This window comes from Notechis scutatus, chromosome 1 (genome assembly GCF_049901735.1).
Source record: "Notechis scutatus isolate UNSWTSFEM ecotype Mainland chromosome 1, rNotScu1.2, whole genome shotgun sequence".
Classification (NCBI taxonomy): domain Eukaryota; kingdom Metazoa; phylum Chordata; class Lepidosauria; order Squamata; family Elapidae; genus Notechis; species Notechis scutatus.
Window position 1 is genome coordinate 133,249,544 of NC_142009.1, and position 26,035 is coordinate 133,275,578.

At 35.1% G+C, this 26,035-nt stretch overlaps 1 protein-coding gene across 1 annotated transcript in view; it reads right to left on the reverse strand.

Moving 5' to 3' along the window:
• Positions 1–6,576: 6,576 nt before the first annotated feature.
• The window catches only part of MBOAT2 (membrane bound glycerophospholipid O-acyltransferase 2), a 110,814-nt gene continuing 91,355 nt past the window's right edge, over positions 6,577–26,035 (reverse strand). Inside the window, exons 8-13 of the mRNA XM_026674341.2 lie at positions 15,175–15,367; positions 13,907–14,010; positions 11,138–11,202; positions 9,241–9,373; positions 8,221–8,372; positions 6,577–7,584 (exon numbers count right to left, since the gene is read on the reverse strand). Coding sequence (XP_026530126.1) covers positions 7,359–7,584; positions 8,221–8,372; positions 9,241–9,373; positions 11,138–11,202; positions 13,907–14,010; positions 15,175–15,367 — 873 coding nt within the window. The 3' untranslated portion in view covers positions 6,577–7,358. The remainder of the gene's footprint in view (positions 7,585–8,220; positions 8,373–9,240; positions 9,374–11,137; positions 11,203–13,906; positions 14,011–15,174; positions 15,368–26,035) is intronic.

Below are 26,035 nucleotides of genomic sequence, written 5' to 3' on the forward strand. Positions count from 1 at the left end.
AAATTTGCACACCCAGGACTTCCTTGCTTGCTACTCTACATCCCAGGCCCTTTAGATTGGTTTCTTAGCAGAGGTTTTCAGGAACACATAGGAATATAGGAGGATACAAACATATTTTATAATTGAACTTTGGCTAAAATAAAATGTTTTGCCTTGCAAAATTCTCATTTTTTCCTTTCACACAGCAGGTTGTTCTGATATGTGTGTTGAACAACATTAGGTGAACCAGTATCCATAATGATTTTTTTCTAAAGTCAAGGGTTAGATATTTTTCTGCATTGGATTCTTCTAACTGGAAGATCAAAGTGAAAATGTTATTTCCATTTAATATTCACTAACAAAATCATGTTGTTAATTTTTAATTGCAAACTGCACTGCTGAATATCAGCCATTATGCCACAGAATTTGGTCGTAGAACCTCAAGGAACTAAGAGAGGGTTTTCATAGGCTGGCCTCCAGTTCATGTAAAACACTTTATGCTATAGTTAAGGTTGAGCATTTAAACTACTGACTTCAAAGCATGACTTCAAAGGCTACTAAAGCAGCCACATAGCTTCCTTGGGAGTCCCAGTGGATGTGTTTTGTCTCTGTCCGTCTCTGTTTCTCTGTCTGTCTGTGTCCACCCCTCCCCATGGAAACAACTGGGGACAGCTTTCAAAGCAGCTGTGTGAACTTTGTAAAGAACACAGCTCCTCTTATGCACCATCAAAAGGTGTTCCATTCCATCATAATATGTTCGGTAGTGCTAGTGCTTTGCATAGCTCTAATAATAAGTTTCCAAAACATGAGTCTGGAAAAAAAGGAATTTCCCTTGTGGCCAAGAATAAAAACTCAAACATATGTAGTCCTTGACTTACAACCACAATTGAGCCTAAAATTTATGTTGCTATGTGAGACATTGAGTTTTGCTCCATTTTATGACTTTCCTTGCCACAACTGTTATATGAATCATTGTAGTTGGTAATTTAGTAACCCAGTTAAATGAATCTGGTTTTCCCATTGAGTTGGCTTGTCAGAAAGTTGAAAAGATAATGACATGACTCACGGACACTGCAACCGTCATAAATATGAACCAGTTGCCAAGCATCCAAATTTTGATCACGTGGATGCTACAACCCTCATAAGTGTGAAAAACAGTCATAAGTCACTTTTTTCAATGCTGTTGTAACTTTGATCAGTCACTAAGTAAACTGTTGTATGTTGAGGACTACTGTACTTAAGTTCTCAAATAATAAATATTGAAAGATAAATATCTTTTGGGAAAATAACCAGTACCTTTCAAGGAACTTGGAAGTATCAGATTTCTAAAATGTGTCAAAACTTACAAAAACTTATTTTTATCAGTTTCTTTGGGAGCTGAGAGCTTACTGTGAGGCTTATCAAGTTCATTTTATTTACAAAGAACTATTTTTGGAATTAACTTAAAAACTAAAAAAAAAAACATGTTTTTTGTCCTCTACTCCCTGGTTTCAAGCCTACAAAAATAAGTTAGTGTCATTTCATCCCATAGTTTTGCTTGTTACAACTTTAGTTGGATTAAGATCCTCGGTACTGATTGGATATATTCTAACTATATTTCCAGGAAATTTGGTATAACTATGTTTTGCTGGTCTATGACAGTAAGAAAGATTTAACTACCAGTACGTTCATCTTCTATCACAGAAGAAAAAATAACAGTCTATTTTGACTATTTATTCTGAAGTAAATCAGATTATATTCAGTTACCTGCTTCCATGTAACTATGCACAAAGTTATAAATAATTAAGTTAATAAGTGAGTTCAATTGTTTGTGCCAGAGGAAAGAATTTGGCAAAATATTTAGATTGTACTCTGATAAGGGAATGTTAAATAGAGCATAGGTTGCAAATTCTATTAATGTAAATATTATACAAGTACGAAGCGCATACGTTGCATTAATCCAAATACTAATATTATAGTCAATTGATAGGCAGGGGAAACTGCAGGTCTTGAGTTTAGATGGCTGCTTTGCAAGAGCAGGCTAGGACTTGCTTTTGTTTATTAACAGATAAGCCAGAAAATGAAAAGAACTCTTGACCCTTCATCTTCACTATCCCTGTGGAACTTGTTATTTATTCCCAAAAGATTAAATGTAACTAGACATATAAGGGGAGGTAAAAATTGGACAAAGCAAGTTTTTCAAGTTTTCAGTGGTTTACACTGATTTCCAGGAGTAAAATCAATAGCTGCTTCTTCATACACCAAAAATGAGTTTCCTTGTAAATTCTGAAACTGAATATGTGTGTGAGAGACAAGGAGGGAGGGAGGGAGGAAGATGCTATTCATCTGGTACCTAAGAAGTAGCTTTTCTTGAAACAGCATTGAGCAAGGCTGTAGATAGGGAAAACTAATCTTCAGTAAATAGGAGCTACCTCTACTGATGTTGACATTTTTTGTACAGATAACAGATATAACATTGCAGAGAATGCACCAAAATATATTTATATCTTCCTCTTTACCATGAATAGCCATAGATATCATTAATATAATGTTAACTGAAAAACTGGGCAGCCAGGTTCAGCCATTATAGAAAGTAGTTATAGCAAGGCTATATTATCCAGCTTCATTGTATGTACCCAACGTAGTTTCTTCCTGATGCTCATACGGTGCAGATTTCTGCGTAAAGAAGACTTGATATATTCAGCTCGAGCTTCCATTATATATCTGAATTTGAGGGGGAGGGAGAAGTAATTTGGCACAAATAAAACCATGATAAACCTATTTGCATGTTGCTCCACCATGTTCTGCGATAAACTAAAGGAGTGTTTATGTTTACATCAGGAGATTCAGTAAGCCTATTTCTCCTAATGATAATGTTTATTTTCATGAAAGCCCTTTTTAATATTCAATTGCCTGCTCTCCATTTGCTAGGGAAATTATTTGTTTCCTCCCACAAAATACATCTGTTTGTAGTTCTCTCTAGAATGAAGAGTTAAACAGAATGAACACCCCAAACAAGAAATATAGCCTACTCTTATTTGTCATTGAAAGACAAGATTGGGAAAAAGATTGTACACCAATACTTGAGAATTTGTATAAAAGAGAAGAGGCAGATGAAGAACAGATAAGGAAATACTTGAGAGAGGTATTGATAGCAGAAGATTTGAAGGAAAATTTAACTAAAGATATAACGACAGTAGAATTAAATTAGGCAATTAGAAATCAGAAAAATAATAAAACACGAGGGCCAGATGGGTCTCCCAGGGGAATTCTATGAAATGGAAAACTTATTAGAACCACTGATGCTCGAGGTTTTGATAGAAGCCAAGATGCTGGATACATGGAGGGATGCACTTATCTCGCTAAACTCGAAGGAGGGCAGGATACAAGAGTAATCCAAAATTATAGACCAATATCATTATTAAATGCTGATTATAAAATATTTACAACCATTATAGTGAATAGATTGAACGAATATATTCACTCAGACCAAAATGGATTTCTACCAGTCAGACAAATTAGGAATAATTTGAGGATAGTAATAGATATTTTAGAATATTATGATGTCCACCCGGAGAAACAAGTATCACTTGTCTTTTTGGATGTACATAAAGCATTTGATAACCTGAATTGGCAATTCATGATACAACAAATTTATAATATGAATTTAGGAACCAAATTTGAGCACATAACAATATATTCCAATCAGAAGGCAAATATTATAGTGAATGGCGAAATTACCCAGAGTTTTGGAATAAGCAGTTAGACAAGGTTGTCCACTTTCTCCTCTGCTTTTTATATTATCACTCGAGACCTTACTTAGATGAATTAGGCAAAATCCAGAAATAAAAGGACCAAAAGTTAGGAAAGAAGAATACAAATTGCAAAGCTTTCGCAGATGATATGGTCTTTTTTACTGAAGATCCAATAAAACAGGAAAGGAGGCAATTAGTTAGTTAAAAGATATGGGGAAATGGCAGGTCTGAAAATTAATAGACAGAAAATGAAACTCTTGTCTAAAAATTTAACAGAATTACAAAAAATAGAATTATAAAGGGCAACAGGATTACAAACAATAAAGAAAATTAAATATTTAGGTATATGGCTGACCGCACAATGTAAAACAATAAAGGAGAATAATTATGATAAATTATTACAACAAATCAAAAAAGATTTGGAACTATGGGCTAAATTGCAATTATCTTTACTGGGAAGAGTAGCAACTATAACAATGTCAATTTTACCCAAATTTTTATATTTATTTCAAACGATCCCTATCAGACTAGAGAAATCCTTTTTTAATGAACTCAGTAAAATTACGCTGAAATTTATCTGGTTAGGTAAAAAACCCAGAATAAAGATAAAATCTTTACAGGATATAAAAAGCAGAGGAGGATTTGGACTACCAAATTGGGAGCTATATTATAGCGCAGCAGCACTAATCTGGATGAAAGATTGGATCAATTTAACCAATAAAAGAATATTAAGTCTGGAAGGCCATGACCTGCAAAGAGGATGGCACACCTTTTTGTGGGAAACAGGAACTAGGAAACAACAGTATTTTCATAGACATTTAATTAGGGACTCCTTTTTACAAAATTGGGCTAAAATAAAAAAAAGTCATTATAAGATACCAATTTTTACAATTGAGGCCATTATTCACCCAAACAATCCAAATTTAGCTAAGATGATAAAATATAAAGATGTACTAGATGCAGAAGGAAATTTGAAATTGATGCAAGACTTCCAAAAGCAAGGGATACATATTGACTGGTGGGCATTTCTTCAGTTACAAAGTAGGTACAAAAATGATATTAAGGATTTTGAAATATATTTGAATCCACAACACTTAGATAAAATTTTATTAGGCCCAGACCAAAAAAAATTACAAAAAATTATAAGTACTTGTTGGAGGTAGAATTAGAGGAAGAGATTGTGAAGGGATGCATGATGGCTTGGGCTCAAAACATTGGGCATAACATCAACTTGACAGAATGGGAAAGCATGTGGAATCGAAACTATAAGTTAACAAAATCCGCTGCATATAAAGAGAATGCTTACAAGATGTTTTATAGATGGTATTTGCCTCCTTCGAGATTGGCAAAGATGTATCCTAATATGAATCCGACAATGTTGGAAGTGCAAGAAGAAAAAAGGTACATTCTATCATACGTGGTGGTCATTCCCGGAAACTCAAAAATATTGGCTAAAAATTAAAATATGGTTGCAAGAGATTACTAAAGTACAAATAGAATTAGAACTGGAATTATTTTTATATTTAAGATACTTTTACTTGTTGCTTGTTGTTTTTTAAAGTTTAATAAAGATTAATAAAGTTTTTTAAAAAAGAAAGACAAGATTGGAAGATCAAATTTATAATAGCTTGACATTTCTACTGAAATGTCTGTATCATTTCTTTCCTAGGTTCCTGACAATAGCCAGATGCTATTTCTCTCATTCTGGTTTCATTAAATATTTGGACATGTGATATGTAACATTGATGTTTCAAAACAAAACAGGAATGAAAAGTCAGCTTATTTTAATAATAACCAAATGCCATTTTTCATTTGGGTCCCTTTCTGTGTATTTTAAAGATAACATCTTTTCCATTCAGTAAAAAATCTAACAGATGCATAAGCAAGCAAATGAAAGTTATAGCCCTTTAGCACATCATTTCTTTACCAATTGTAACTTTTCATCAGCAAGTAATTAATAATTTATCAATTCCCTTGATATATTTCCAAGGTAAAATTATGAAACAAAAGAATTGGTTGGGAAAGTTTTATCAAATATTACATTATGATCCCCTTATGTTACATCCCGTTTTAATCTTTTTCTAAACCACAGGTACTCTGGTGTTGCAGAGTTTATGGTGTTCAACTAGCCAGTACCAATTTAACAATTTCACTCTTTGTTTAATATAAACTGAATTATAACCATAAAATAAAGTGGCCATCTTCTGCTAACGTGGAGGCCGAGCTGGAGAGGCAGCTGGTCCAGGTGGAGCAGGAGTATCAGGATTCTTTACCTGCTCAGCCAAATCCAGCAAAAGGAGGAAGCTGAAAAAAGGCTGGAAACCTCAACTTCCGAACGGAAGCAGCAGCTTTTGGAACACCTCTGATTCCAGGATAAAGAGCTCCGAAAGCTGAAAGAGGCGCTGGAGAAGAATCAGGAACACTACAAAGAGCTGGAAGCCCTCAAGCAGGTCCTGGAAGACAAAATAGAGCTGAAGCCTTGGCAGCCCCCAGGGCAGCATCCCAGCTCATTCCCGCCCCCCGGACCCTCAGGGGGAGCCCAAGACATCCAGCCCACCCTGAAGAAACGTCAGAAGTGAAGTTTCTTCTCCAGCTGCACCCCAATCAGAGGACTTGATGGAAGGGAAGGGAAGCCCCCCCCCACCTGTTTCCTTCTTTTTAAAAAATATGTAAAAATACTTTTTTGCATGTATTTAATAAAGGTTAATAAAGGTTATGTATAGATTCATAATTAAAGGCTTGCTTAATAATAAAAAAAAAAGATAAAGTGGCCATCTTAAGCACCTTTTCACACTAATTATATATCTGATCCATCCTTACTAGTGCTCCCCCGTGAATGATTTCTATAGGATTAGAAGGAGAATTGTCATTGGAAAGTTGCAGCTTTAATGCATATTTTGTGAAGGTTGCTGCAAAGATTACTCATCCAAAGAGCAAAATTAAATTCAAAATATTTGGCTCTAGAAAGGATGACTTTTCATATTTTAAAAAAAGCTTTCAGAGGGCTTTCCTTTAACCACTGTTTTTAATCAGAGAAACCAACTATGATTTAGCATTAACAATGCTTTCCATTCTCTCCTGGACAAACCTGATATACTAAGAAAACTCTCCAGATAGTGAGGTGCTTATTGCTGTTCTTTCTTCTTTTCACTTCAGGTAGTGGGATTTTCTGTTTCCATTTCTCATTTTGTCCCTCAGAATCCAAAGCTTACTTTTGAATTATACTTTAAATATATTATACTAAACATGAAAATACTATTTAGAAACATTACTTTTCAGTAGATAGAGGGTTTAAGGCAATGCAAGATTTTTTTTCCTTCTGGCATTCCAGATTGACAACGGTTTCCCACCCCCATAGTGCCTCGGGATTTACAATGTACATTCAGCATAGGGGGCACGCCGATGACAAGCGCTGTTGATCCTGAGTGCCCACTGAAATAATTGTAATATTTCCATATAAGGCGTGATCCATAGGAACATGGCACGGGAGTGGTTAATTAGCTTTGCTTTCATCTTACTAGTATATTCCCTAGAGATATAGCATTCTTTTCTTACTAACCATCTTTTCAGACAAATACAACCCCCTTTTAAAGGTGCTATAAATGGTCTTGAAAATATAAAATATAGCATCTATAGCATCTGTAATCATTGTTTTGTTGCTGTATTTCTGGATGTGATGTCTCTTCTTTGATTGAAGCTATTTGCTACAGAATAACTATTATGTCCTGTAATTCTTTTTTCTTTTCCTTCTTCTTGCTGTTTGGACCATGAAGGCTGGATGCTTTCTTGCTCTTTATTTCCTTTTTGAGTTCTTTTCATTGGAAACATCAGCACTAAAATGCAGGCAATATGGAGGGAGAAACACCAGGAACTAAGCAAAGGGACAGAAATAGAGAGTTTTGATCATTACATGATAATGTTTCAACACTTCTATATTTACAATGCAGTCTCTCTCTCTCTCTCTCTCTCTCTCTCTCTCTCTCTCTCTCTCTGTGTGTGTGTGTGTGTGTGTGTGTGTGTAAAACTATATGAAATTATTTGGCTATCTCAGATTATAGAAAATAAATAGCTTATTATCCTTCTCCTCTGTCAATTTTCCCATTCTGAGAAAGCCTGGCCATTTTCTAATGCCAGAAACACCATCATGTGGTTAAAATATACAAATGGAACAGTTGGAAAATATGTGTTTGAGAGGACTGAATTTGCCGACTGGAAACTCCTAGACTTTTGGAAAGTTCTTATTCCTCTAGTATTTTTTCTGTTTTTGCACAGTCCTCCACTACCATGATGAACAAAACATTTTCTTTGTTTGTGCATTCATTTTATTTAAAGGAAATCTATGATTCTGTGTTAATTTCCTAAATCTCAATCAGGCACCAAACATCACATAACATTTTCTAGAAATTGAAAAATGGATTACAGGATTGCTTTCTCAACTGTCAGCACATTAAATAACTTCCTTTCCATTTAAAATGGCATTTTTAAAAACGATAAAGGATCAGCTTACCTATAAAATACGTAGGAGGGTTTTATAGAGAGAAGTACAAATGGCACAACTGTGTAACTTATTGCTATTTGAGTTGTGATCCATGTCATGATATCATAACATAATTTAATGGCTGGAGAATCAAGAAAATAATTTCTAATATTCTTTCTAATCTAAATTTAAAGAGAGATACATTTAATTAGTACAAGTAATATCTATATAGATCTTAAAAAAAGCTTTATCTAAATTTGGTTGGGAAATTGTTGATTTATTATTACCATCATATTTGCAAACAGTCTGTTCTTTGTCATTATGCCTGCCCTGTATAGCCTTCTAAATCCAGATAGTCCCAATCTATGTGTAAGATATTAAAGATATTTTTTTTCCTTGAGGCATGAACTCATTATTAAGGAATTAATCAGATAGATGTGTAAAGAGCTTTAGGCACAAAGTGTTGCTAGTTTGTTTGATATCTTTGTTTAACTTGATATTAACTGTCTAGACTCAAGTTACATCTGTGACATCCATATAAATTGAATCTGTAAATAATCAAATACAGGTAGTCTTCAACTCACAACAGTTCATTTAGGGACCATTCAAAGTTATAATTGTACTGAAAAAAGTGAACCGTTGCTGTCTCTCAAGATCATGTTGTGATTTTTTGCAATCTTTTGACAAGCAAAGCCATAGGGAAGCCAGATTCACTTAATTCACTCATATTACTAATTTATCAATTGTGACTGTGATTCACTTAACAATTGTAGCAAGAAAGGTCATAAAATGGGGCAAAACTCACTTAATAAATATCTCACTTAACAATAAAAACTTTGGGCTCAATTGTGGTCATAGGCCCAGTACTACCTGTAATGCCATAAAGCAATTCAATGATTTAAAAAAAAGGGATTATAAAGCAAGGCTTCTTATTGTTTTTATAAACAACTAATCTAAATTTTAAAAATAAACACTAAGTTTTGAATTCAAACATCCAATTCAAAAAAAAGAGCACAACTGCACTTTAACTGAAATATAAGGTATACTTACTGTTCGTGCTGCAAGTGTCATTAGTACCCCTGTTAAAAAAGTTAAATAATATCCAGGATATACCCCATGCCAAATGGCTGATAAGATAAAGGTTTGTATTGTTGGACTGAAAGAGGCTCGCTCATAGCATACTCTGAAAGTAAAAAAACAACAACAACAGATAAAGCATCATGTAGAAAGGCAAGGAGTGCATTTTTGGAATACCGAGGCCTGCCAGAAATAACATTAAAAAAAAAAATCCTTGAAAGTTCCAAGCAGTATGCAAAGACAATCAATCCTATCAAATTTACAAATTATTAAAAAAAACAGACTGAGTTATTATTCTAATTATAAAATTACTTTTAAGAAGTTATTTTCCGTAACATAAAAATTATTGGAAATATTTGAAGTTAACTAGACAATCCATGCCCCAATGTGTCATCTTCCAAGAAATATTTGCATATTTAAACAGAGAAACAGAATGACCATGAGCGGGCAAAAAAGCAGTGGGAGTGGAAGCAGCCATGGCCTTCTTCCCAGCTTCCCCACTGAGTTTCCTTGTGAGAAGCTGACAAGGAGCATCAGAAATCTTCCTTCCTTCCTTCCTTCCTTCCTTCCTTCCTTCCTTCCTTCCTTCCTCCCTCCCTCCCTCCCTCCAATTCCTGCCCACTTCTCCATTTACTGTGCTTGTGGGAAGCTTGCAGGGAGAAAGTCATCAGAAACGTGGAAGGCCAAAAGGGAGTGGGGTGGAGCAGAGCGCAAGAGTGTGCAGGTGTGTGGGTCTGGAATGGTATTCAGTGTGCGCAAGAGGTACTTGGGATGTATGTGTGGGTGTATGTAGACATGCTGCTTGAGGGAGGGTCCTTGGTAATGGCATTGCTTAATAGGTGCTGCACAGTTTGGGGGGGGGGGCATGGAGTAGGAACAGTGCATGGGAATGTTCAAGAGGTGCAGAGCAGCACTGGAGCAGCCATGAACATCTCCAAATTTCACTCTCTTGGAACCACTGGTCCCAGATTTTATATATAGATAATTTATATCCCACCTTTACTATTTTTACAAAAACTCGGGGCAGCAAACATACCCAACACTCCTCCTCCTATTCTGAACACATCCTGTAAGGTTCACCCTTGGTTCAGAAATTGGTGTCCTATAATGCACTGTTTTGCCTAGTTAAAGCTCATAATTATAGTCGTATGTAGCTATAATACTAAGAGAATAATGATTGGTAGTAAACTATATCACCATGGCTAAATAATGTCCTAGATGATAAGGTAAGCAAAATTCAGAATTTATCCCCATTGGTCTCTTGTGCACTCCCAAAATGCCACCCAAGAACGTCAAACGGTTTGATGATCAAGATAGAATGAGATGCTGAGACTGCTGGGAGACTTGTCCCAATCAAACTCATGTATCTACCCAACATTGTTAGGAAGGTTCCTTAACCACCAATAGATTGTTGAGTACAAGAAACTGCAGAATGCTGGAAGGAAAATAAAATATTTCTACTACATTTAGGGTCTAAGACGATTATTCCAATGCAGAACTTTCAAAGTCAAGGAATCTGGAAAAATATGCTTCTTGAAAATGGCAGACTGTTACACCCATTATAGCAACTATGTCATTAGGGAACTGGCACCCAAAGGGAGTTAGATTCAGAGAGATTTCTAGAGATTCCAACTCTGATTTATAATCATATAACAGCCTTTGAAATTAGTCTTCCTGAAGCAAAGGAAAAGGACAATGGATAAACAAACAGAATAGATTCAGGCTAAGCCTTTATTATTAGCAACACGATAATCCCAAAATCTTTGGGACAGCTTCGTAATACTGAATTATCAACAAGAGAATAATATATAAGCTTCTGAGAATAATTCTGATTACAATGGGATGTACATCAATCAATCAATCAATATACCTTTTGAGCCAAAGTGCTGTCTGTATATTCCAGTTATCAAGAAACATCTTGAAACTTGTTGAAAACTGTAACATGAATAGAACATTATATTATTTCAGAAAAGCAAATATAAACTCTGTATTGCAGTGAAATGGGCAGCATAATAGTTTAATAAATAAATAAATATTTCAGGGTCTTTGGCAGCTGCTTTAAATCAGTTTTTTAAAACAATATTCTCATAAAGTAAAAAGACTTGGTAACAAGAATTTCAACAACTGGACATTTCCCATTCTAAATCAAGTTATCCCCATTTATTATGGCAGAGAATTTTTTTCAGTTATTTCTTTCTAACAACTCTCCAGTGTTCCAGGGAGGATGCAGTAATTACAGAGAAGGTTATCTCTATAGCTATCTACATAGCTACATTTTATATCTTTATCAGGCTATGAAGCAAACATGTATTGCATTCTTTCCAATAAAAGAGGTCACATTCAAATAGTATGTTGTATACTCTATGATATATCTATATAAATTATATAATATAGTTTGTAATTATAGGTAATATATTAGGTCTGAAATCTTGCCTAGTGTAGAACAGTGGAATATACAGCTGAGAAAACAAAAAAGGCTAGAGAAGGTGACTGGTGGTAGGGCACAATCTGGACCATTAATAAGTGGATGTACTTATGTAGGTCAGGTTCGGTGGTTTCATACTAGAGTAAAAAATCAAATAAATATTTTCAAGAGGCTATAGGCGTTTTAGTTTTTAAAATTTTTATTTGTAAATAACCTCTATCTTCATAAGGCCTTTAAATGTTTCTTTTTTAAAAAAAGAAAATGAACCACACATTATTTTGAAAAGTGTACTTCTGAAGTACTGAAGTACATAGCCTGATTTCTATGAGATTTTGCTTTTATGAGGTTCTGTTATTGGAGGGAGCAAATTTGCTTTTTCAAGTCATATAATTCTGGCGAAAACACTGATTATACAGGTCTTTTGTAGCATAAATTCTTCTGAGGAGTCTACATTAATCATAAAATCTGTCTCCAACAGATTAGAAGCAGCTTGTCATAGGGAAGGGGGTTTCTTGTCTTCTACAAAAACAATAACAGTGTGCACATATAGTAAAGGGAGAATTTTCTTTTCTCCATTAATTTCAGTAAACATATGGTGCTTGCTGTATTCTTGTTGAGCAAGTGAAATTTAAAACCACAGAGAATTGGCCATACATTTTTTTTAAAAAAGGAAACAAAGCAAAATGTAGTCAGTTTTAATTTGCCAGAAAACTGCAATTTTGTTGGAACCGATTAATGCAACTGTGCCTTTATATGGAGATATTCTGTATTATAAATGTTACTCATTCTATTCACAAGACAAAGGAAAAGGAAGAAAAGTCAACTTCCTCTACTGGAGTAGAAAAATAAGAAGTATTATTTGTATTATTTACTTCTATGTGTATACAACCCACAGTCCCTCTGTAAAGAGAATGGATAGTATCTAAATCAAGGGAGGGAGGGGAGGGGAGGGGAGGGGAGGGAAGGGAGGGAAGGGAAGGGAAGGGAAGGGAAAGGAAAGGAAAGGAAAGGAAAGGAAAGGAAAGGAAAGGAAAGGAAAGGAAAGGAAAGGAAAGGAAAGGAAAGGAAAGGAAAGGAAAGGAAAGGAAAGGAGGGAGTTGATGACAAGGAGGTATAATGACTTTCTGGTCTTTTTTTTTAATACGGGTAATCCTTGAATTATGATCACAATTGAGCTTAAAATGTAAAAGGGCTGAATTGGCTCAAACCAAAGGCCTATCTAGTTTATTTTATTTTAATAGTGTCCAGATGCTTATGAGAAACCAGTAACACAACTTTAATATAATAAGATCCTTCTGCTTATATTTTCTAGCATCCGTGTTAAGAGGCACATTGAGACTCTATCAGAGTATATTGATGAACTGGAATAGAGCTTAGTAACAAGGTTAGCCAATAGAAGCTGAATTGAGGGCTGAAACTAAAAGAGAGAATCTGGGCATAGTTTATCTCTGTTCTGTGCTCAGCTCTAAAGTGAAAGAGAAACTTGCTTGCTTGCTTGTCTGCTGAAGTCAAGTTGCTGCTCTGCTCTCAACCTGTAACATGTCTGCTTCTGTTTGAGTTTGCTCCATGTTGGAGAAATCTACAACTGGTATTGTAAAATTTACTTTATATGTTTATAAAGAAGTTAAATGAAGCCTCAGTCATCTGTGTTTTCTTTTCTGGCACTGAATTTACGCTGCAATACTCTGAACAGACTCCCATTTGGGAGTGGAAATAATACAGGTAGTCATTGATTTAAGACCATAATTGAAAATTTTTAATGAAACAGTTGTTAAGTGAATTTTGCCCCATTTTATTACCTTTCCTGCCACCGTTGGTAAGTGAATCATTGCAGTTAAGTTAATAACATGCTTGCTAAGTGAATCTGACTTCCCCATTGACTTTGCTTGTCAGAAGGTCGCAAAAGGGGATCACATGACCCTGGGACGTTGCAACCATCATAAATATGAGTTTTGTTCACATGAGCATGGGGATGCTACAATAGTTGTAACTGTGAAAAATGGTCACACCACTTTTTTCAGTGCTGCTGTCATTTGAATTATCACTAAACGAACTGTTGTAAGTCAAGGACTATCTACAGTATACATTATTGCAATAACGATAATGAAATTCTTACTCATATTAAGTTCATTTCATCACTGTAACACATTGCAACAAAGTAGCACTATACACATTATGTAAATAATATCCCCATTTGGAAAGTTTTGAACTAACCTCTATGTGTAGAATTCGTAGATTTGAAATCAAATCCCAGTGTGGGACTCCATTTTTATCATAACCTCTAAAGCCAAATCCAGCTGCATTATTAATTGCTTCTGCTGCAAGGAAAAATAAGGAATTGTAGAAAGCTATAAAAATATTATAAATGGTAGCACTGCTTTTCACAAAGAACTTTAAAGAAGTATATTTTGCAACTACTGCTGAAGCTATCACTAAACACCAAATATTAGCATAACTACATTTCTCCCTATTTCTATAATATGTAACACAAATTATGAAAAAATACATTTCAAATTGAATGTTTTAAAAACAATGTAACTGTTTTTTTTCCTAAATCTGAAGCCAGATTAGAATTCACACTTACATATTTTATAGGCTTCTCATACATTCTGGATGTTGGCAATATTTCATATCAAAAATAAATTGTAAAACTATTAAAGGAATTTTTTTCCTAGAAGTTACGATAATTGAAAGTGTTAAATCACATGATTCATATGACCACTGGATTTTTAAAAAGAAAAAAATACCCTTTAATTTTTTAAATTCATCGATGTTTTTTTTTTAAATTTTTTAAAATCATCAATGTTTACCCAATAGAGTAGAGTAGCTTTTTTGTTTCTTTCTATGTTTTCTATGTTTCCATGTTTCTGTATCAAAGTAAGATACAGATAACTGAGAAAAACAGCAGGATTACTATTACCAGTGCTGAAATTAACTATGATCCATTATAGCCTTTGATTCATTTGCCATTCCACAAATTGGATTTAAATTTAATTAAAAATGGATTTTAAAGTCAGATATGAAGAATTTCCTGCAATCTATTTAAAGGGCATATAAATTAAGATGATCAAAACAATCTGGGATAAATTTAAACAAAATAAATACAAATTATAATATTTCATTAACAATTAATAATTGGCTTACACCTTGATTAAGATGGAAATCATCATTCCATCTAAGGCTCCCATGCAATTCAAATAAAGAATGAATGAAATTGCATAATATGAGCAATCTTTCCTAAGACATTCTTAGCTACCACACTCACTTATCATACTTTTATGTTTAAATCTGAGCTAAAAACACCTAATAAAACACTTTATAATTAGCCATTAAAAAAAACCAGTGCTTCTAAAAGAATTCCTTTGAACATAGTTCTTCCTTTGCCCACAAGAGGGCACTCTATTAAACATATTCTTTCAGCATTCTGTTATAAAACTTGCAAAATGAACACTCTTGCCCTTCCTTCCCTCCAAACTTCTTACCCAAAGTCCATGCAAAATAATACTTCGGCCTGGCAGCCATTAGTGACAGGTATAGGTAGATAATCTTTGTAGGAAATGATGCTGTTGCTCTGAATTGGTCATCAATGTTGTATTCTACAGGGAAAGTTTTGCTAACAGTCATATGAAATAATAAGGATAGTCCACACACTACAAGTTTCTGCGCCACAGCTATCTGAAACATGCAAGATATAAGACATTGTAAGCATCTTTTATGCAGAAACCTTTTAAATAGAATTGTTTATGACTGATTTAATATATGAAGCATATTGCTCTTGCATGATTAAAATAAAATAGACTTTCAGGGATGGGGAACGATGGCCCTTGCATGATTAAAATAAAATAAGACTTTCAGGGATGGGGAACTTGTGGACTTCAACTCCCAGAATTCCTGAGTCAGCAACAGTCCACAAATCTTAAAAGGGCCATCATTTCCCACCTCTGCTTTAAACCCTACCTTTCCAATACCAAATTAAGACAGGGAGGGTGGACTAATTGGCTAAAAAGAAAAGAACATCTTTTGTCTAGCAAGAATGTCAAAGGAAAGAGACCAGAAGAAACGAAGGCCTGATCCTTCTGAAGACATGGCACTCAAGTGTGTGTGCCAATAGAAATAATATAGCTTTCTTAGCTCTCTTCTAGATAAGCTTATATATAAAAACCCAGCTACCAAAATGGAAATAAATATAATCTTTAGCATCCTAACTGCCATGAAGGGTTGTTTGTTTGAGGATTTTTTATTATTACTACCAGTATTATTTCTAATCTTAATATAGGAGTCTCTGTTTTAAAAGGCCATTTGGGATTTCTTGTACATATTAGGGATACATAGCACTCACCTATTAGGGAATGGGGCATTTTGTTATTGAATTGATTAGTTTTGCATATTCCTTAATCATATCACAAAACATACAGCTATGTAACATGCAACCAGAGATTATACTCTTCAACCTTTTAACAATATTTTATACCTTTAAAAAAAGTTCTGAGCTACACATGCGATATGAAAATATTTTATAGCCCACTATTTCTCAGCAATAGATAATCATTTTAACACATTTAATTTGGAATTGTGTGGCCATAAATTAGCATTCAGTCAGTATAACCATGGAATAAAATTTAAAAAACAAGAATGGCCTATAGATACAGTACATCAATCTACATGATATGCAACTTGGTAAATGTAATAGTGATTTTAAAAAATATTTCTTACAACTAAATGTAAGTATGCTAAAACTATAACTTTTACTCCAATATGTAGGTGATGTATAGCTTTCTGGAATTTTATTAGCATCCTGACCCTGGTTCTTTATTGTTATTATTTTTTCTCTTGCTACACTAATTCATTTTGCTATTGTTGATATTTCTGCATACCTATGTAGGTTGTGATTTGGTTAATTACTGTGTATGATTTTATCTCCTTGTCTTGTGCAAACATCATGATGTAAGTTTATGCATGTCTTGTCAAAAATGAATCTCAATTGCTTAGTCTGGTTTAATGCTAAATATGTACACATGAAATTGCAATCTTAATATGGTTTAACTAGCAGCTTGCAATATGCTGTCGGACTCTATGTATTTGAAATATATTAAAAGAAGTTTATGTGGCTTGTCTATATAACTGCAAAGAAAGCAATTTAAGGAAGAAACAAAACAACAAATCCCAAGGGGGGGGGGGAATCAAAACCTGAAAATGGTATTTATTGAAATAATGAGAATCCTTAGTCTAAGAAGCCAAATACACTTCAGTAGAGAATCTTTTTCAGAGGCAGTATATAATAAAACATAGTTTGGAAAGAAAACCTCACTTCTCTGTCTCTGAAAAAACGTTCTCATCAAAATGCATTAGACTTCTTTTTAAAGAAATAGCTTTATGACAAGATAAAGCTTTGCTTTTCTCACTCTTAAAAGTTAACCTACAGATGTCATTTCTCATTTCCTACATTTGCTTCTTTCAAAATTTCACACAATAACACCTAATACAAATTATAGGAAGACAATAACAACAACAGAAAGGGCATCCATTAAGATATCATACCTAAAATTACTAGTCACAGAGGGAAATGAAATAGTATTTTAGAGTTTTAATACATTTAAGCTAATAAATAGGATGTCAAATAGTACTATATACATCAGCATTTAAATTCTATGTTATTAAATCATTGTTTACCTTTACCCACTCACCCCCATTTAAACTGTAAGGGATATTAATAAAAAAAAAACTTTATTTTGTTATTAAGGATTTTTATATCTAGGTCTAAAGCATAAAGAATTGCAGTGTTTAAACAGAAACAATTAATAAATATGCTATTCCATATTCAATGGTAAATCCAGCAAAGAAAATAAAAGTTCCAACTGCAAATATACAAATGAATATGTAACTGAAATGATTTATAAATAGGTAATCAAATTTAATAGCTTCCATAGAAAGAAAATTTTAAGAAGAAAAATTTATTTGGAGGGGTTAACAATATATTTTGAACAAAAGTTGTTTTAATAATTAATTAATAATTGATCCCAGAAAATACTTTATGAGTTAATTTATTAGAAGTCGGGATTGTGAGCCTTAGGTTATGACCCAGTAACTCATGGCAACAAAAATGCAAGAAGCATTTTAGGTAATTCCACAATGGGATACAATTTTAAAATGAAGCAAGATTCATGTAGAAGATAAGTTTCATCAGCAGGCTGTATAGAACTTATATTTTGATATGTTTAATGAAGTAAAGCCATTCTGTAATTCCTCCACTGTAATTTTTGATGGCAATAACATCACACAGACCTCAAATTCTAAATACCATGTTTCTCCAACAATACGCCCCCCCCAATAGGAAGACCCTATGTTTTCTAGGCATAAAATGAAATTAAGCCCCTCCCCCCAAATTTAGGCCTATTTTAAAACATGTGAAATTGGGGGGCGGAAGGCGGGGGGGAACTTGCCATTAGGAGCGCCCTGCGGGCAGCTACGCCTCGCCATCAACCACTCCTAACAGCCGATCATGGCGGAGCGCAGAGGGCTCCCTACCCCAACCAAGCGCCTTTGCTGCAGACCCGGGTCAGCAGGCAGGTGGCATCAGCATGGATGTCCGCCAGCAGCGTTTCAGCCGCTTCTCAGGCCTCCATAGCTTCCATGGTTCCTGCCAGTGCTGGCGCCTCTGTCACCAGCACCGTCTCCAACAACAGCATCTGAGTCGCTCCCGCTTTTCCCCCATCCCCGTAACAACAGGAAAAAAACATTTTGAGGTACCTGGGAGCACTGCGCGCTGCGTTTTGGTTTAATCCCGAGCGGCTGGGTGGGCGTGAGAAGAGCCAAGTGAGCGTCTCTGCTGCTGCTACCCTTGGTGCTCCAGCCTCGAGCGCTGCAAGTTTCCAAAAGTCCCGGCACGCAGCCCTTTCCTACATTCCAAGCGCACCCAGGCCGAGCTGCAGCTCTCCCTCTCTCACCAGCACTTCCTCCAACAACAGCGGCAGCAGCAGCAGGAACTGTGGGAGCGTTTCAGCCGCTTCTCGGGTGGGGGAGCCACCTCCATAACTTCCACGGTTCCCGCCACTGCTGCCACTGTTGTTGGAGATGGCACTGGTGAGAGAGGGACAGCTGCAGCTTGGCCTGGGCGCACTTGGAATGCAGGAATGGGCTGCGCGCCGGGACTTTTGGAAACTTGCAGAGCTCGAGGCTGGAGCACCAAGGGTAGCAGTAGCAGAGACGCTCGCTTGGCTCTTCTCACGCCCACCCAGCCACTCGGGATTAAACCAAAACGCAGTGCACGGCGCTCCCAGGTACCTCAAAATGTTTTTTTTCCCTGTTGTTACAGGGATGGGGGAAAAGTGGGAGCGACTCAGATGCTGTTGTTGGAGACGGCGCTGGCGAGAGAGGCGCCAGCCCCAGCAGGAACCGTGGAAGCTATGGAGGCCTGAGAAGCAGCTGAAACGCTGCCGGCGGATATCCCCGCCGCCCGCCCGCTGACCCGGGTCTGCAGCAAAGGCGCTTGGCGGGAGTAGGGAGCTCTCCATGCTCCGCCATGATGAGTGGCTGGTGGCAAGGCATAGCTGCCCGCGGGGCGCCCTAGGTGAGGATGCGCGGGGGGGAGAAAGAAATTAATTCATCCCGAAAAGACGTCCTAGCCGTTTTGGGGGGGGGGGCTCAAAAAAAAAAAAAAAGACCCGGCCTTATTATATGAGAAACACGGTATATATTCCTCTTCAAGAAGTTCCTGTCGCTATACAAGGTTAATAGATCCAATATCTTTTGCTCAACTAAAATATTAGATCAGCAAACAGCTACAAATAATAACTATACCAGTACAGTAAGTTAATACGTGCCCATGTATATAATCCTCATACTCATATACAATAAATAATTTTGGCAGATTACATTGTTGAATCACTATGCCAAACAATTTGTTAGAAATTTTAAATTATTATAGAAAATGTATCATATTGAGTATGCTGTATCATATCATATATAAAATATACACCTGTCTGCTCCTAAAGGACATTTGCTTCCTGGTGGAGATAAATTAGAAGAGTAGCGTCATAAAATGATAAAAGGTTGTCTACAATGGTTCAATTTAAGAAGAATTGTTCACAGAAAAACTCCTTATTGAAGGGAAAATAGCTTACTTTTCTTAACTCTGCTATTCCCACGAGAAACTCAGAGCTGATATCCATTAATCTTTTCATTCATTGAATTTACATTCTGTTCCAGAAAAGAGAGCTTTAGATAGACTTTCCATATTACCCTTTTAAAATATGGAAGTAGTTCACCTTCTGGTAGAATTAATATGTCCAATTTGCTCATTTTAGTTAGGATGCTGAGAGTTCCCAACCAAGAAATGTGTTTTTCTGTGGTGGTCCTCGTAGTGTGAAATAAGCTCCTTTGGGGGGGGGAGACTTGGATCATCAGTAAAAGTTACAGCTAGCACAAAATATACAATCATACTTCTAACACGATACTCCTGACATGTGAGAATAATCCATATCTTTAAAATGCTGCATTGGCTGCTAGATTTCCAGACCCAACCAAAAGGGTCCTTTAAGGCACCGCTTTGGGTTGTATTTATCAGACTTAAATCTGCCTGTCCTTAAACCTGGTCTTTTTATACAGGGGGTCTTGTTGCAAATCTCTTCTGTGAGGCACATGAGATGTGGACTGGTACACACTTTTCTCTGTAGTGGCTCCCATTCTGTGGAATACTCTTCCCCAAGAGAGATGGATGTTCCCAACACTACCAGCATTTCCCAAACAAGCCAAAAGAGTTTGTTCCAGCATCCATTTGGCTCTGCAGCAGATTTATTTATGGGCAACTGTGATCAGGTTTCTGTGCTGTTTACAGATGCCATTATTTTATTGATTGTGATGTCTTTTATATTTTCATTTTGACTTTCTTGTACCCTACCAAGAACTTAGGGGAGGGGACCATTAAATAGTGTAAAATAAATAAATATTGTATATTTGCAGTTGGCTTGTTTTTATTTTTAATTCAATGTAAGAGGTCTATTTTTCTTTTCTGTGTCAAGTACTATTATCTTTAGATAAGAAAAATGAAGGGTATATACAGTATATTTGGCAACAGGATACAAGAAACGTGTTTTTAGTCTCTGCTGAACTTATCCATAAGGTCCTGGGCAAGTAGTTATTTCATTTACTTTATAAATAAGATGAATAATAGTGATGAACATGATAATAACTCTATCAAATACCTCTGATATACCATTATTTCAACTAGGTGTGTCAATATTTAGTAATAATCTATTTATGTTTTTTTCCCTCTTGTTTAGTGTTGAAAGTAAATTCATGACTGAGTTCTAAAGTATTGCCTAATTCTAATTCATGAACTTCCACTTAAGCTGTTAGCTCCTATCATATAAGTGAAGCAATAACATTATTATTTATGGTAAAACCAGCCATTCCCAATGTAATGCACTCTCCACATATGTTGACTATAATCCTCATTATTCATTTTCCTAGTTTGGGATTGTAGGGGTTGCAAGTTCAATAGATCTGAAGGGCACCAAGTTTGGGAAGGCTATTGTGCCATGTGGTATCTGCTTTACAATTTTCATCTTCTAGAAATTAGTGAAGTGCTTTACATCAGGTGCCTAAATTTTGTATCTCACTGAAATCAGCTGAAATACGGTAACTAACTCTCAGCCCACTGGACTTTAACTCGGGCTCTTAATGACTGAATTAATTAATGTTTTAATTAAACCATTTCAATGGTTGGTTGTCTCCTCAGAAAATGTCATTAGTTCAGTAAAATCTTCCAAGTGTAATAAAGTTTGTTGTGCTGGGGATTAATTAAATACTGATGATTAAACTGCAAGGATCAAGAGTCAAAAATATTTATATGAAGCCAGAAGCAAAGGGGATTTGTTCCAAAGGAACATGGGAATGTAAGAGTAGCTGAAAGCTGTAAGAAGAAGAAACTTACGAAGATAGACAATAATTTCAGACAGTTGACACCAACTTTGAGCACCAACAAATGATAGCTTGTAAAAAGGTATAATAGGAGTGAGATATGAAATAACACTTTAAAATGTTGGCTAGTGTTCAGTTAACATGCAATTAGCAAATAGACAATGTTATTTTAAACTTGTATCATGCACCTAATAAATGGAAAAGGGACACTCGTTAATATTATTTTACAGAAATGAAATTCAAACAAAAACAAGGAAGCTTATTAGATTAGCAGAACACCATTCTTTCAACTAGAGCTTCCCATTTGCTGATCCTCATGGTGCAGGAAATTTAAACTTAATCTAAAAATGTCTTCATGTATTCTTTATTTTTAATCAAGTATGAGAATTCAGCAAAAAAAAATAAAATACCCCACCCTATTTTAAACAAGCATTTCAGCAACACAAACCAGTAGTGAAACTTTTATATAACCATATAAAACTGCAAGTTGCGAAGGGAAAATACAGAAAGTCAAGAGCCGCACCATTCAAAGGGTTTCCCCAAAGGACAGCCAGGTTTCTCTTAACACCATTGGCAATAGGTGAAGTGTCAAGAGCACACACAGTTTTGGTTGATGTCAGAAAGCTAAAGTGGCATAAACCATAAAATATGTTAAGCAGATAAGCAATACAGGGGGGGGGGGGGGAACTGACCTGTCCTGAGTAATTAAATCACATTTTGAAGTAGCGTTACATATAAATCCTCACAGATAGATGTGCTTATTTATACATCAGCATTTTCTAATAAGTCTTTATAGAGAGGAAGTAAACACCACCCACTTATCATTATTTGTTTATATTAGGAATCAAAAACTATTTTATATCTGCAGTTGGAACTGGGAATGACGTTCTAAAATTCCTACTTTTTTGGCTTCTGTGATTGGAAACTGGTATTTCCAAATCAGTAAAACCAACATACCATCATCTTCACTTTTAATACAAGTAAGAAAGCAGCCAACCAATTTGTTTGAATATTGGCTGTAGGAAAGGTAGAAATAGAATCTTAATGCCACTAGAAGATAGTGAACAATTATCTATGGATAGTCTGGTGCACAGCAGAGTATAGTGACATTTTGTGACTCAGCATCCATGGGATGCATTAGTTACATCAGTTTGGAAAATTCTTCTTGTTGTTGTTTAAATCCTCTCTGTGTTGGGAAATATGCAAATTTTCCCAAGGAATGAAGGGAAGAGGGAAGGATTTTTTTTATTGCCCCAAATCAAAATCAACCAAATGGGAGAGGTATTTCAAGTAAAAAAAAGAAGCATTTAAAAATGTTCAATGTTTTATCAGAAAAATTATTTGAATGTATGAAGAAAAATAGAACCCTATGAAATAAAAAATGAAAATCCTATCTAAACTTTAATAAAACAACATGCAGAAAAAATCAAAAACATTTTGGCTTTTGTTGTTTTATCTATCATTATTTTGCATCCATATCTTAAATTCTATCAGCCACCCTATTCTATAAGTGTTTAAGAAAAGGGTGGTTGTACCAATTAATTAAAATAAAATAGTGCTTCATTCTGCAACTGCAGAATATTGCAATTCTGTGCATCCTTTAATTGGAATAAGTGTACTGATCATTCAGTGTTGAGTTATTTAATTACAAGTAAATCTGATTGCATCAGAACATGAAAATTGCAACTTTTTTGGGGGGGTGGGGGGAAATAAGTTTCCTTTATCATTCAAGTCAGGTACCAGAAGATTTGTGCAGTTACCCCCATTATGCTACAATAAACTGTTATGTGCTTCAAAATATAAATTAATTTTTATTGTAATACAGGTAGTCTTCGACTTGCAACAGTTCATTTAATGACCGTTCAAAGTTAAAATGGCACTGAAATAAGTGACTTACAACCATTGCATCATCCCCATGAACTCATGAGATAAAAATTCAGACACCTGGCAACTAACTCATATTTATGATGGTTGCAGTGTCCCGGGTCAGCGATCTTCTGTCAAGCAAAAGTCAATAGAGAATCCAGATTCACTTAACAACTGTTACTAACTTAACTGTAATGATTCATTTAGCAACTGTGGTAAGAAAGATTGTAAAATGGGGCAAAACTCACTTAACAACTGTCTCGCTTAGAAACATAAATTTTGGGCTCAGTTATGGTTCTAAGTCAAGGACTGCCTGTACTTGAATACATCATAAATAAATCATCTTTTTCATTATCTTTTCTGACTCAAAATATAAAATATACCAGAACAGTATAATAAAGAGAAAACATACTTAATTTTACATTTATTAATGTAATACATGTATTAATGGCAACAAGAATTGTGTTTGCAAAATGAAGAGATTCCTACAGATGAAAGTGTTATAAAAAATACTAGAATGTGCTGAGATGGATAGATTAACACTTAAAAGAAAAAGAAGAAACTGAATATATTTTAACATGGGACTTGTTTTACTAATGGTTAACTAACAGAACAGAGGTTAGAACCTAAAAAGACCAAAAAGAAAAAAAAATATTGAATTTTTTACAAGATGGACAAACTAATTGTATTACTATTTTGTGATTAATATTGATATGTCTATTATGATTACTATTATGATTAATGTTGTATACCTACTTAAAACTGACCAAACAACATGCTGTTCAGACAGATATGGGATTATTTATTTGTATTAAAAATATATCAATAATATATATATAGAACTAAAATATATATATATATTGCTTCACAAAGAGCATTCTGGCAAACCAACCATAGCTGCATGAAGAATTTTTTCACTGAACACTTAAATGATTATATATATATAATATATATGATGCTTGCTTTCAAATACTATAAGTATATGATAGCTCTTGGAGAATGAGAATGCAAAGTAGAATTGCATCATTTTCCTTTCATTATAAAGTGCAGTGCCACATATTTCATTAAGTATTTTTTTAATTATAAGTAATTGTTAAAATAAAGCTTTCTTAAAATAGCAGAGACTGGGTTGGATTTAGCATTATAAGGGCTTGCAACACGGTAAACTTAATGTCTCGGACATAAGTCCCAGAATTACAAGATTGTAGGTTTTAAGACATTACAAACAATATTTATTTCTCCACATTTATACTACATATCCACATGCATAAAATGTTTGTTTAAAATGAAATGCTGCTATATATAACTACTTTTGATTAATTGCTGTTCCTTGAGAAAATACATTTTTGTTTAATGTACAGAGATATTCAGTGTCATTAGTTATTTGTTCTATAAAATGGTTGTATACTTCAGCTTAAAGCAACGATGCATAGGTGCCTGTAACTATTTCAAACCTTACAGCGTATGAGGCAGTGTTTACAATAGCTAATAATAGATATATTGCAGAACGTTTATAGCTAATTGCAGAACATTTAGCAGTTTATGGTTCTGAAAATTAATACAATTGGCATTTATACTTCTCTCAACGATTTCTAAACCAGAGTTTGCACATCACTATAAAACAATTTCTCTTCATCCTTGACTAAAAAAATAACAGAAGGGGGGATCCCTTAATGTTGCTGATATAACTAACCGAAGTATGCAGCTAACAGAAAATAAATAGGCTGGACTCGTTTCAGAAATGGCCAATAGTGGGTAGAAAAGAATCTGAGAAAAAGAAAGAAGGAGGAATTCTAGAAAGCATACATGTGGACTTGAATGAAGTTGCACACCACTATGAGAACCTAGAAAGAGGAAGGGCAAAAAGAAGGGGATGAAAGGATGCTTGTTTTATTTTTTATTTTTATACTATATCTAAAGAAGTAGTCATGCTCTCGTAAGGAAGCATCCAAGGCTAAATTCAGAATCTTCGGCATGGTTCTTTTAAGGGATGTAAAAGCCTCTTCTCAGAGAGAAATCCTAATTGAAGGTATGCATTAAAGCAAAGCTGAGCAAAGGCTTCAGCTAAGAAAAACTAAGTTGAATTTATAAATACTAATTGGAGGAGGGGGGAGTTAGAGGAGACAAGCTTTTGATTTAAATACAGATAGTCCTCGATTTACAATCATAACTGAGCCTGGAATTTACACAATTTATAAGTTGTGCTGATTGTTAACGGAGTCATCACGAGACTGACCCGATTTCATCATATTTCTTTGTGGTGGTGATTAAGTGAATCACAGTGGTCATTCTGCAAATCCACAGTCGTTAAATGAGCCCACTGTCTGCAGTGGACTTTTTTGGGGGGACGGGACAGAAACCGGAAGTAAACAGCAGTTTCCAGGAAGAACCATCATAAACTGTGGTCACGGGATGTTCTAAACAGCTTTAAATGCAGGTCAATGGCCAACTGCCCAAAATGTGATCACATGACCACAAGGGATTCCTTCCATCAGAACTTTGAATCCAGGATATTAGTACCTCTTGGAGGGTCCATCTATCACAACTTTAAATGGTCGC